The 13,436-nt window shown below is 52.6% G+C and overlaps 3 protein-coding genes across 3 annotated transcripts; all 3 read right to left on the bottom strand.

Moving 5' to 3' along the window:
• Window positions 1-72: 72 nt before the first annotated feature.
• J7T55_010987 (uncharacterized protein) lies at window positions 73-2,088 on the bottom strand (the record flags this gene model as incomplete). Its single annotated transcript, XM_053136012.1, has 5 exons — window positions 73-588; window positions 634-844; window positions 906-1,033; window positions 1,082-1,359; window positions 1,422-2,088. 5 exons carry the CDS (start codon window positions 2,086-2,088, stop codon window positions 73-75), a joined length of 1,800 nt encoding a protein of 599 aa, XP_052986394.1.
• A 2,118-nt stretch (window positions 2,089-4,206) lies between these two features.
• Window positions 4,207-7,358, bottom strand: J7T55_010986 (uncharacterized protein; the record flags this gene model as incomplete). The annotated part of the gene is made up of 3 exons (XM_053136011.1): window positions 4,207-5,498; window positions 5,566-7,194; window positions 7,280-7,358. The coding sequence occupies 3 exons, from the start codon at window positions 7,356-7,358 to the stop codon at window positions 4,207-4,209; spliced, it is 3,000 nt and encodes a 999-aa protein (XP_052986393.1).
• Window positions 7,359-7,411: 53 nt separating this feature from the next.
• On the bottom strand, window positions 7,412-12,495 carry J7T55_010985 (uncharacterized protein; the record flags this gene model as incomplete). Its single annotated transcript, XM_053136010.1, has 8 exons — window positions 7,412-8,626; window positions 8,758-8,915; window positions 9,266-9,617; window positions 9,745-9,963; window positions 10,814-10,818; window positions 11,021-11,990; window positions 12,048-12,416; window positions 12,472-12,495. The coding sequence occupies 8 exons, from the start codon at window positions 12,493-12,495 to the stop codon at window positions 7,412-7,414; spliced, it is 3,312 nt and encodes a 1,103-aa protein (XP_052986392.1).
• Between the last annotated feature and the right edge of the window lie 941 nt (window positions 12,496-13,436).

Raw genomic sequence — 13,436 nt, 5'->3', positions numbered from 1 at the left:
CCCAGATGCTAGCCATTTAGTATCTTTGTATGTATCTTAGCTAGTAAATCTAAGGGAGTTCTTATAAACCAATCAGCCGAACAAAAATTGTTTCTTCGCAGAATTTACAGTATCACTTCCTGATTTCCGGTCGATTAGCGAACCCCACCAGCTATCCATGTCTCCCTCTGCCGCGGTCCAAACCTCCTCGAGCAACCCAAGAGTCGTCACGAACATATCGTACCTAGTTTTGCCACTCCACCAACTACAGTAGTCTCTAGCTGCATCTCTCAGCGCCTCGTCCTCTATTTCGCACGCTGCAAGAAACACAGGAAGTAGAAGTTGCTTCTGCATCATGGCACTCCGCCGGCACGAAAATGTATGATCAAGCGCCTTGCGCGCAAACAAAGTGATGCGCAGTTTTGATGCCCTGCCATGACGCCACTTGAACACGCGCTCAATGTAGACGAGTAAAGCAAATCGCCATGCCTGAGCTGAGTGGTACAAATCTTGTACGTAGTGAGCTGTTTCCACGGGGTTGCGACCCCAGTCCTCGGGCAGGTCGACGGCGCTCGGCGGTTGAGGCAAGTCAGCGTCCAAGTCGTCATACTGTGGTGCTTGTCAGTCTTTTATGGCCTTCTCTACAGCTAGCACAGGGCCTATATCAAAGGTGACGCAGGTCATCTGCGAGGTAAGTTCGAGTTCGTGGGCGTATATTCCAAGTAGGAACATATATCTGAACAGTTCCGCAGGGCAGCCAGAGATGTTGAAGAAAGAAGAACCGCTGGTGGGCTGTTGAACACCGCCAATCGTATCCGATAGCACAAAGCCTTGCCGGGTGGTCAGGCCAAGGGTCACATCCCACCTGACACTTTTCATGAGCAAATTGACAATGGAACGCAGTTCAAAAGTCACGGCAAACTTACCAGATAAGCATGTCGAGCTGTGCCTGCACCCGCGGCGTCTTCCGAAGCCCAGCTTCCTTGAGGGCTTGAATTATCTTCCCGGCGCGTCGTAAATGGGTAACCCATGGACCCTGAGCAGACGTTGCACACTGCGTAAACCGTTAGCAATTGTCGTTCTGTTGCTAAGCTGGACTTACATCTAAGGTCATCAAGATTAGGAGTCCGTCAAGCAAGTTCGCCCTGGTCTTCTCCGAGCCAACATCGCCCTCCAACTTATCGAACAGCTGCAGAGCCTTTTCCTTATGACTTGCAGCTCTATCAAAGCAGCTACCAGTCTCATGATGGATGTGCTTGTATGACAACGCCAAGATTGAATGCCACAGAAGTGGCGGGCCTTGCTCAGCCTCTGTTCGGTAGCGGAAGGGATTGGCGTCGAAGTCATGTGTCAAAGGCCATATACAAAACTCTTGGTCATCTGCAAAAATTAGACCCATATTATAATCAATCCTAAGTTCAGATGTGGGTGTATAGCCTTACACTGAGTAAGCAATTGTCTTAGACTGTCGTTTATGGTGTTGGGTATCGGTCTGTATTCTTCTATATCTAGATTTGTATTCTTGGCGATATCTCCAGTTGCGTTAGATGGGTGTCCTGTTGGTATATTCTCAGGCACCTCAGCGAGGTCTGATGATGAAGGCCTATTGGCTAGATGTGGGCCAGAGGGAACTGGCGAACCAAAGGGAAGACCTAGTTGAGTGGGAGAATCGTCAAAGTCGGGACCAGATTGCGTTACAAAGGAGTTGGGATATATTTCGGAAGGTTGTAGCCAGCCCAATAGAGAACTGAACAAGTCGGATGCGGGAGCTGCGGGTGGAGCGTTCACTGCCATGCAATCTGTTCCTTCGACCAAAGACGCTGTCACCGGTGCCACTGTTCCTGGGGAAGCACTTTGACCAGACGCAGGTGCAGCTGAGTCCTCCGCAGCGGGTCCCGCATTCGTTGGTTGTTTATTCAATGCTGCATGCAAGTCTGTGGATGTTCGCCTCCATGTTCCTGTGCCGGTGATCGCGCCCGCGGGCGATGTTCTCGAACGGGCATGAGGTGGCAGGGAATTGGCCTTGTCAGAACGAGGCGGGCATCGTCGTCGCTTGCGGCTCGGGCCACCAACGAATGTAAATTTTTTGGGCACTCTGGTTTCGGACATATCGATAAGGACAAGAAACCAGTGGTGATGCGACACGACAGATTCGGCGGAAAAGGAGGTTCTTATCTAGTTCATACGTGCTGCGCAGCAGACCCCGCCTTCCCCGCAACAGAAGATCGCTAGCAGGCCCTAACACTTGGTCGTGATTCCAGATCTTGCAGATAATACGTCTACCCCGTGGATTGAGAGAGGGTTTAAGTGGCTGTCGTATTACAAAACAGTATCGGAATAGACAACCAAGAAGCCTGCACTGGCATAGGAGCCAACGCCTTGCAAAATGCCAATAGACGCGAATTATTGTCGGATTAAGTGGTTCACAAGCACGTGACCGTTTTTCTAACTCCAGAAACGGATGAGCAGCGCGTTCAGAAATGGGTGCAATACTACACTACAGGTCCCATCGACCTTGACTCGAGTAGCAAGGGCTATCTGGTGGCGACCTACCGGGCTCAACCTAGCAAAGACCCTCTGGGCTATTTGCCAGCGTGTCGAGCCGGCATAGGTACGACCTTTTAGCTCACATGCATGATAGAGTACTCACGGGGACGAATTGCATCTTATTACTAGCTTGGCGCGTGGTGCGAGGTGCGCCACTGTCCTTCTCTGCGAGGCGCAGGAGACCTGAATTATCTGGAACGACTGATCGCGCAGATGCCTGGAAGATTCTGCCTCGGGGACCTAGGCTTAAAAGGCACTAATTCTGTTTGTGTCAGCTGAGAGATTGTCCAAAGAACTGTTCAATGAAGGATGCACCACGCGCTCACGATCACTGTCGTCCATATTTCTACGACACTCATACCCAGGTACTTGACGACATCCTCTTCGAACGGACAGGTGTGCAGGTGATACTGATGCATGATGTTATTCAAGTTCTCCAGGGGCCTAGTAGAGACTCATTGAGCATACCTACACTGTCACGATGCCAATCAGAGTGATGAGCGATGATAATGCAGGGGGGATCAAGTATAAGGCGAGACTGAATAAATCTAAGTACATTAATTTTGTGTACCCTTGTATTAGCTTATTTCAACATTCCGGCAACGGAATTGTGGACGGCGACCCAGGAAACTTTTATGTAGACCAAAGGAGATCTAGACAGCACAACAGGAATAGGGTTATAGAACAGATTCATATAGTAAACACCAAGCTCATGCCAAGCTTTGAAACTCTGAAAGAAGAGCGTAATTCAAACATATCAGCGTGTTTACTTCGCCCTTCATGGCTATGCTTTCTAGATTGACCGCCTTTGTGAGACGATGATGTTATTTAGCCAGACATCCACGGGTGCGTATGCTCTCGCCAACCTTGGAAGCTCGCGCGGCTCATGAGCCTGCGAAATGAAACCAGGTCAACCCCTTAAGAAGTTCTAGGATCAGGCAATCTTTGATGAGGAATACATTTGGTACTTTCGTGACATTGTCTACGGCTAGGGCGAAGAACGCAGTCTGCGCAATGCTCGGTAAACATATCGCTTACTAGATTTATATCAGTGATTTCTTTCTCAAAGTAGTGGCCTCTTATCTTCTGTTTTATTGAGGCTAATATGCGGACAGTTTCAGCCCATAGATGCTCAGTAACCATCCCACCCCCCCACATGATTTCTACAGGCTGTCAGCGTATAGCCGTAGTAAACTCCGGACCCTTTCCTCTCTTACCTATGGGCACAACGGTACCATTCCCTCTAACATGTACATATGATGCAGCATAACTAATGGACTAGTCTCTCTAGTATGCAGGAGTTAAGTAGCAGGGTAGCAGTTGGTATTCACAGCAGTACCATCATCGAACAGCGAAAACCCCAGAAGACGGCCTTCAGTCGCGGGTTTCCATGATGTATGTAACTGTAGCCTTGCGCTCCATGATCTCACCTACGCAAGTCTCTCTTCTGCCAGGTTAAAACGCTTTCTTCCCCTGGCACCGTCCAGGATCGTCTTATGATCTAGGGGCAGAGTGATGGAGTCTTTCTTGCACGGTCATAAACTCCGGTCCCTATATACACCTGGCGCGACGTTGGTAGTTGTTGCAGCTATCTATGAACTTGCCGCCCATGCGATGTGGATCCAATCCCTGAGCTTGGACAAGGCCAGACACACAAGCTTCATGGACCTAACCGCTCCTCTAATTCGCCCCAAGATCCCAAAGTTTCTTGAATTCGCTATCTCGCTCCAGGAGAGCGCGAGGACTATCCCATTCTAGGAGCCGACCACCGCCCATGACAGCAACACGATCGAAGTCGACGACGGCACCGAGGCGATGCGCAACGGCAATGACGGTGCAGCTGGCAAATTGCTCGCGCATGACGTCCCTGATGAGCCGTTCGGACCGCTCGTCGACATTGCTGCTCGCCTCATCGATCAGGATGATGCGCTTGCCTGCCAGCATGGCCCGGGCGATGCAGAGAAGCTGGCGCTGGCCCTGCGAGAGCCGGTCGGCGTCCAGCGGGCTGTCTAGGCCGCCCAGTCGATCTACAACATCGTCCATCTTGAGCCGGCGCAGGACTTGGAGGATCTTGTCGTCTACAGCTAGCTGCTGCTGCTCCTGCTGTTCGTGCTCCTGCTGGCGCTGCTGTCGGCGAAGGACGACAAGGTTGTCGCGGAGGCTCGTATGCTTTAGGAAGAAAGGGTGCTGCGGCACAACGGCTACTGCAGCGCGCACAGCCTGCCGTGGCAGCGTCGTGATGTCGACGCCGTCGATGGTGATGCGCGAGCCGGGGCCGACTTCAAGGAGGCGCAGGACGCAGCCCAGGAGGGAGCTCTTGCCGCTCCCGCTGCGGCCACAGATGCCAACCTTGGCGCCGGCGGGGATGTCAAGGCTCACGCCGCGCAGGACGGGCTCGTCGCCGCGCGCATCGTACGAGGCCACCAGATTCTCGATGGTGACGCGGCCGTGCGCCGGCCAGTCCTCGGGCACGACACCCGTCTCAGCGGGCCGGTTCTCCGACTCGGTGACGGTGCAGAACGTCTTGACGCGTGCGACGGCGCCGAACGACGTCTCGAGCTGCGTCCAGTCCTGGATGACGTGGGCCAGCGACTGGCCGAACGACATGACCTGCACGAAGGCCAGAGCCACGTACTGCGCCGACAGCTGTGCCCGCAGCTTGACGACCAGGACCATCATGACCGTCACGAGGACGGCGGTCATCAAGTCGAGCACGAGGCCCAGCCAGCGCTGGATGCAGAAGAGCTGGTAAAACGGTCGTTGCGAGGCGTCGAGGAGGTCCAGGTACCGCTCGATGAAGCGTGGGCCCCATGCGAACGCCCGCACCGTGGACAGGCCCTGAAGGAGGTCGAGGAACTGCGTGAAAAGGGGAGATTTTGCTTCAAGATCAAACAGTCGGATCTGGCGAGACGTCCGCACGTAGAACTTTTGCAGCACTGTTGGCACATAGCCATAGTAGCTTGGGGTCAGTGCTATGATCTTTTGTGTCACATTAAGAGGCTTGGGGCCGGGCTGATATAAATAAACATGTAAACTCACAACAGCAGAAAGCGACAAAGGGCACAAGTGCGGCTGCAAAATACCCTGAAAAGACGCACATCAGGATGACCGACATGATGATGAGGGCAAAGTTGACGCAGAAATCCACAAGGGCGAAGGGCAGCTCGGTGTCGACGACCGACATGTCCTGGCTGAAGCGATTTGTGGTGACCCCGACGTCGGTGCGTGAGAAGAAGGCCACAGGGGCATTCATGACGGAATGTAGAAGCCGAGCATGGAGAACCTCGGAGCTCAAAGGCACCATGACGACCAGATAGAAATAGGCTGCCCCTGTGATGCCCAAGACGGCGAGACCGGTGAGCATCCCGAAGAGCCCAAGGTAGTAGTCATTGGCGGCTTGGCCGGATTCTTCCTCAGTGTCCGTCCAGAAGCTGAGTACGAGTGCTGTCATCTGATGACCTCCCGCGAACAGAATGATGAGGGCAGCGAGCAGTATGGTGTGCCATACAGGGACAGAGCCAAAGTAATATGTATATGTGGCAAACTCGCCGAGAACTCGACCGGGAGATTCAGAGTCGTCGCTGTTCTGGTCAGCATCTTTTTCGGATCGGTGCCGGGGGACAGTCTCGTGGCGACGCTGCACCGATGCTTTAGCGGAGTCCCGCTCTTCATTCGCGCCGTTCTGTTCGACTGCCAGCCCATGCAGATAATCTGTATCGGATTGAAGTTGGGCGAATGAGCCTTGGTGCACGATATGGCCGCTCACATCCAGAGCGACCACATGATCGGCATAGGCGAGTCTGTGGATGGCATTTGTGACACAGATCACAGTCATGCTCTTCTGCCGGAAGAGACCCGTCTCCGCAAAAAGATTTTGAAAGACGTGCTCCTCGGTCGCCGCGTCCTGCCCTGCAAACACATCGTCCAACAAGACTGTCTTTTCCCTGGAGTAGACGGCTCGGGCCAAGGCGAGTCGCTGCTTTTGGCCGCCGCTCAACGAAAATCCCGCGCTGCCTGCCTTTGTCGCATCTCCGTCAGGGAGCTCGCCAATATCCTGCTCCAGTCCGCACGCGTAGACAACTTTGTCGTACCATTCTGCGTCGTAGCTAGCACTGCCTAGGATATTCTGGCGTATCGTCAGGTTCTGGATCCAAGGCTGCTGACCAACAAACGCAATGTTGCCGGGATCGGCATGTATGAAACCAGCTCGGAGCGGGACTTCTCCCAAAATGGCTCGCATGAGAGTGCTCTTGCCCGAGCCCACAGGTCCGATGACGAAGGTGAAGCAAGACCTGCGAATGTTGACGGTGATGTCTTTGAGGATGTCCGGCTTTCCGGGAACACAGCCAAAACTGGCTCCTGATATCGCTACAAGCGTGTCTCCTTTACCATCGTTTTGGCTTGAATTATGATCTCGTTCGCTCAAGGGCAGTCTGTAATCGGTACAGCTCTCTAACAACAAGTAGTTTTGGACGCGAGAAAAGCACGCGAGGGCGGCACTGACGAATGGGATGGTACGAAATACGACAACCATGGGGTTCGACAAGAGGTATATCAGCGAGAGCGAGGTGTACGCAGACTCCATGTTCAAGGGCTGACCAGTGGTCTTGGAAACAATCACAAAGGTTGCAAAGGTCGCCAAAGGGGTGATGGTCGCCGTGTTCATTGCTGCTCGGCCAAAGGAGTCAGCAGCAGCGCCATGACGAGACGTTGATAACGCGATATAGCAAGGTTCCATAACCCAGGTACCTACCAATGAAAGTCTGTATGGTCAACAGTTTGCGGTACTGCTTGGACAAGTCCAGCTCTGTTATGCGGAGGCTCTGGATCATGTTCGCGACAATATCTGACAAACCAAGCATTTTAACTTCCTGCAGCGAACGGATTAGTGCTCGAGCCTGCCATCAAGAACAAGTATTGTCAGGTCTTCCTGCTGGATCCTAACCTTCATGGATGCGAGGACCGAAGCCGTTACATCGACCCGCGTTTGGATGCCCTCCATCCAACTTGTTTTGGCCATTCCAATGAATTGGGCAAGCCACAACATGCCAGTAGTGGAAATGATTGCTACAACGACCGGGGCCAGAGCCGCAAGGCCAAGCTGCTTGTACAGGAGAAAGATGGCGACAGAAGACTCGATTGGCGAGGCCCAAAGCTCGTGCAAGGTTGCGGCGCTTTGACAAATACTTTCGGTGTCCGTAGACATGAGCGATACCGCCACGGACTCGTCAAGAGCCGTGCTGCTGCTGAGATCTAACGTCTTGGTGTAGATCAAACTGCAGAGACTGCCGCGAATCGAAGTGACAAATCGATATGTCATCTGGTAATAAAAGCCGTTCGAAATAGCTTGCGCAAGGAAGACCAGCACCCATGCACCCGTCAGTCCCCATCCCATTGCATCTGGCTGCGACGAATCGGTCGTCCAGGAAGTCGTCCTGGTGATGAGAAAAGGAAGCGTGTATTTGAAAGCAGCCAATGCAAGGCGGGGTGTCACGCCAGCCAGAAAGATGTACTTGGTGGCCCACAACATGGAGAAGGCCAAGGCATGGCGATTGGAGTGGTTCGATGAACCAAACGAGTCCCGTGCTTCGGGGAGTAGTGTTCGTGCCGCTAAGCTGTCATGGATGGGGAGCAGATCATGATCAGTGAGGGAGCGAGTGAACCCGGTTCGCATCAGTGAATTCAGCCACCAGAAGACACTCCGGCCCAGTATGCCACTGGTGACCTCTGGGGAAAGAGACTGGTACTGAGACAGGAGTATGGGTCTCTTTTCCCAGGCTTCCGAAGTCAAGACAAAGAGTTTGATAGCGATAATTGAGGTGAAAAGGCCCGGGATCGTGGAGTCATGGTCGGCAAGCCACAGAGTTCTGGCAACGACGCAGTCAAAGAGCAAAGTAAAGAGTAAATAAACGTTGATGATGGTCGATGGTCGTACCGAGCGAGCGTGCTCGGCATGGGACAGGAACAAGAGTAAAAATCCATCGACGAAGGCGAGCACGGCGGCCGACGTCCGTAACCGAGAGAAAGGCCACTTCTCTGTATTCAGAGCCCAGCACAGCAAGACTGCGAGTTGTAGAGCTGTGTACACGCCGATCAGTCCCTGCACTTACTATATCAGTCAGTAGTTGTTTTCTCTTCTTGCCCACACAATTGACCCAAGCAAAATCTATGGTTTCGGGGGCGGAGATTATCACGTGCCACTTTCACGATTGGCCGGTGGCTTTTAGCGACCTTGCGAGGTTGTCTCGCGAGCCAGAAGAGACGCTGTAGGGCTACAACCAGAAAGAGGGCCGAAGGGACGATGCAGAGAATGGCATCCTCAAAGGCGGGCGTGAAGTCGAAAGCACCCGTGCCAGCAACGACGGCAAACCGAGCCTCGGGCGGCATTTCTGACCTCTCAGGAGTTAGGAGAACCACTTGGTTATCCCCTTGGAGCCTTAGCAAAACAAATCTGGGCTTACATATTTGGAGAGGGGAAGGTGGTTATAGTTAAATCACGGGAAATGCAGGGTTAGGTTGCGCGATGCAAAGCAATCTGGTGCAATATTACGCGTTACCCGTTTACGTATGCATTCCGCAGTCCCCGGGCATTTTCAGCCTGTTGGGCCTGTTCCTCCCGCCTTTTTTGGGGGCAGTTGGCGCTTCTACGCTCCACTACATCCTGCGCGTCGATGATATCCAATGGTTTATCTCTCAGCAGAGAGGGATGGCGGACTCGACTTCGATGACAACGGCGGACCGTATCCCAAAGGCGACTCCTTTCCGAGCTTCCCCACATTGGCTTTGAGCCCCGGCTCGTCATCTGGTGGCGGCACAACTTCTTTGACGCCGAACCACCGGGCAAGCTCGGAAAAGAAGCGCTCCCAGCTCAAGGGTCTGCCATCTTGGGTGTTGAAGGCCTCGTTCGCGCAAGTGCTGTCCAGATCAGCCCATTCGCTCAGGTATCCCGTCATCCGAGCCGTGCAGTGGTAGTACTCGTATTGCGATTGCTCCCGATCGCCTTTGGCAGCGATCGGCTCTCCTTTCCGCGCTTGGACGATGGCGTAGACGGCGGAAAATAGAAGGTGTTCATCGACGCGTGAGACGACGCCCTAATGATGAATGCAGCCCGAATGATATTCCATGCAGTCCGTTTCGCTCACAGAATGATTTCAGGAGGTCTTCTTGAGAGTAGTAGAAGTTGGTTTGGAGATGTCGCGGCTGGGGTTCCGACTCGACGAGGGGAGTTCGCACGCGACCAATGTGCATGCCGTAATTCTTTCCTCCAGTTTGGAGCACGAAACGACTGGGCTTGATGTCGGCCAGTTCGAGGGAATCGAGGAAGTTTCTTGGCAGGGCGGTATTATCCTTGTCCAAGGCCGCGGCTTGAGACCACTCCTTATGGATGTAAGAGTAGAAGAAGACGTGATTAGCGCGAACACCAGCCGCCTTGAGATTCTTGGCAATTCAGGCAGGTTCATCGACGAAGTCACAAGCGATGAATTTGACTCGAGATCGGGCTTCTTCAGTCAACAAATTCATCATCTCCTCAGGGGGCGGCTTGCGGGAGAGTGCAAAGATGCTCGTCCAGCACTCTGGACTGTCGAGCAGGGCACGCATCGTGTTAAAGCCAGAGATACCATTGGCCCCGGTAATGATGGCGGAGAGTCCACTCAAGGACCGGTCAAAGCTAGGCAAGTTTCTGTAAATGCCATGCCGACAGAGAGGAAGAAGAGGCCATAATTGGTAGTAATTTGAGACTTGTGAGTGGCAGGGACAACTGCTGAATTGCAACGGCATGATCTTACAATTGTTCGTCGTGATAAACAGGATTATCAGTCAGCCAAGCTCTGTGTCGTCATCGACTTTTTGAAATTCACTTTCTCATAGTGTCGAAATCCTCGCGATCAGACTCGGTCTAGGATGATCGTGTTGGGTATCAGACTCCCGGGCCGATCCGATCAAAATTGCCGTGCAAAAAGCAGCGCCGTTGCCAAGACACGACTGCACATGACTTGCAGTGCTTTCAGACAACTATGTGGATCACTCCCTTTTCATCTGGTAAAACGAGCCAGTGCCCGCAGGCTGAGGACTTTAAACAACATGCTGGAATTGAATAGGATGACTTGTCAACCCTGAGCCCTAGGGTTCAGGCCTGAATTCATCGAGACGGCGACGTAGACTGCTATACTGTTGCCAAGAGCCGTCCCTAAAAAGACATAAAAAACACTTTAATAAAGCAATTAATATTATAATTGCGTTTGGAAGAAGAGAAATAAGGGCTTTTGATTGATGGGAATAGCATTACATCGTCTGTGGGGGTTATATCAGCATAGATAATCTTTTTCAGATCACCCTGTATACGTCGCAGCTGCTGGCTGCCAGTGTTGCAGCAACGGCTCCGCGGCATAGCGCACACCCAGCACCGACTGGTTCGAGACATTCACCGGTACATTTTTTTTTCTAGTCTACATTCACAGCTTAAATCCTCCAGGCACATTATACCGAAACACACCCTGCGGATCGTACTTGCCGGCCGTCTTCTGCAAGAAATCGACGTTCGCCTCACCATAGCTCTGGAACGGCGATTGGCTCTGACCCGCATAATTTGCATAGACAAACCTCTTCGCCTGCCCCTGCTTTTCTGCCTCCTCGTTCAATGCCGCGAATGCACTATTTGCGACCGCCTGTACCGCATCACTGTCTGCTGCACCAGGCCAGAACGCGCTCAGCAGGAGAACGATGCTGTTTCCATCTGCTGAGCTGGTGCCAAGCGTGTTCCGGCCGGCACCATGTTCGACGAATACCGTGGGCAGGGGCTCGAATGCGAAGCTCCATATCGTCGACGATGGAACTGTACTGGATGTAGAGAGCGTCTGATTGAGAATGTCAAACATGGAACTTAGCAAGCCTGGAGTTGCACCAAACGTGGTCGTCAAGAACAGGCCGTTCAGTGGCGGCAGGCTCGTCTCGTTTGCGAACGTGCCCAGACGTCGGATGGCCGTGCTGTCGGAGATATTTGGCACGGAGAAGAGTTCGTCATAGACGGATGGGCGCAGGACGGGCTGCGTGTAAATTGGCGTTGAGGAGAGAGACCATGTGCCTGCCGCGTACACCAAGCCTACCACGATGGAGGCGTGGACATCATAGTCCGGTGCTGCGGCGATGTTGGTGAAGGCATCGAAGACGGCATCACGTTGGGATATGTCGTTACCCACGGTGCCACCGAAGATGCCGTCGTATTCGATCGTGGAAAAGTCGTAACGCGTCACGATGCCAAAATTGTTCAGCCCGCCTTTGAGCGCGCGGAAGAGGTCGGCATTGTCGGTGGCATTGGCATTGACAACTTGTCCATTTCCCAGCACCACCTCGACATTGACGAGCGTGTCGCAGGTGAAGCCGACTTGCGGGGAGAAGTAGGAGATGCCGCCACCGACTGTCAGGCCGCCCACACCCACTGCGCCGTTGCGACCGCCAGCCACCGTCTGATCGAGGTCAGAATGTACACGATGGAAAATTGAAATGCTTCCTTATAATCATACCTTGTTGCTCTGGTCAAGGAAGGTATACACATCTAGCCAGCTTGCCCCTGCGCCAACTCGTGCAACGCTGGCATCGCCTCGTAGCTCAACGCTCTTCATGCTGGTCAAGTCGATCGTGACGCCATCGTCAATGTTAGCGTAGCCTGCACTGGGAGCATGACCACGTCCTTTGATTGCGAAGGAGCAGTTTCGGCTGACCAAAGAGGACACAGCATCACCGACTTGCACTGCCGTGCATGGTTGGATGATGCAGGACGGACGGAGGGAGGATTCTTGAAGCGTCCAGTAGGATTGCTGTGTCGAATTGTACTGTGGTGAGTTGGGGTAGAAGACATTGGCAAGTGCTGAGATTGCTGAAAGTGCTTGACACTGTGATTGCGCATCAGAACGGGTCCATCTGACCTCCTGGACAGGCCATACGTACGCAGTCGCTGGATGATGGTACCATTGTGATCCGTCTCGAGGCGCACAAGTGATGGCTCACAGGATGACCACGGCCCTGCAAAATAGGTGCTCAAAATGTCAAAGGCGGGGACAGTTTCCCATTTCACCTGGATCTATTAGACTATTGTGTGTAGGCTTACAAGCTTACCACAAGGATCTGCGTTTGCCACGACGCTAACGGGAAACCCGGCCTGTTAACCTCTTTGGTGCTCATCGTATTTACACTGCGAACACAGCACCCCTGCATCGAACAGATAAGGCAGGGCATGTGGGTGATACCGAATCCGCAGCATCATGAAGTGCATCTGTAGAGTCACATGCACATGCCGAGCCTGCGAATCTCCATATTTAATCTGAATATAGCAGCTAACATAGAGTATTGTCAGTAAAGAAAGAGAGTAATAGGTACTTAATAAGCCGAGGAATAGCTTTAAAACCCTTTAATCTATTATATTAATTGTAAACTTCCTGAAGTGTGAGGGCGTGGGGCTGAACGCCAGCGGGGCCCTCTGGGCTGGGACCTACAGGGCCCTTATCGATAGGCTTATCTTATTAGCTTACCACTATACTGTAAATAGCTTCTAGGGCGCGCGCACAGCTATGCTGCCCTCGCCTTTCTTTTCGCTAGGCGAGCCTTAACAGAAATCAACATATTTCTACAGCCAAATCGAGCCTTTGTGCCGTGACGACGTAGGGACCGTCTCATGAAGATGATTTTAGCCGGGCACAAGAAGTGTTGCAATGGATGTAGCTAGCTGACAGCTGGCACGCAGCTGGTGTCCTCGTGACCCCTCTGCACTCATTACTCTCTCTTGAGAAACACACACATACTTTAGATATAAAGCTAATAATCCCTGATAAGCAACTACTAGGTAATAATAAGAGAACAGGTTAGGAAACAAATTTTAATAATAATTTTTTTTCCCCTTCATCTCAGCCATGAAG

This window comes from Diaporthe amygdali (genome assembly GCF_026229845.1).
Source record: "Diaporthe amygdali strain CAA958 chromosome Unknown NODE_62_length_164125_cov_65_766172, whole genome shotgun sequence".
Lineage (NCBI taxonomy): Eukaryota > Fungi > Ascomycota > Sordariomycetes > Diaporthales > Diaporthaceae > Diaporthe > Diaporthe amygdali.
The sequence above is the reverse complement of the archived record's forward strand: the minus strand, read 5'-3'. Positions and strand labels throughout refer to the sequence as shown.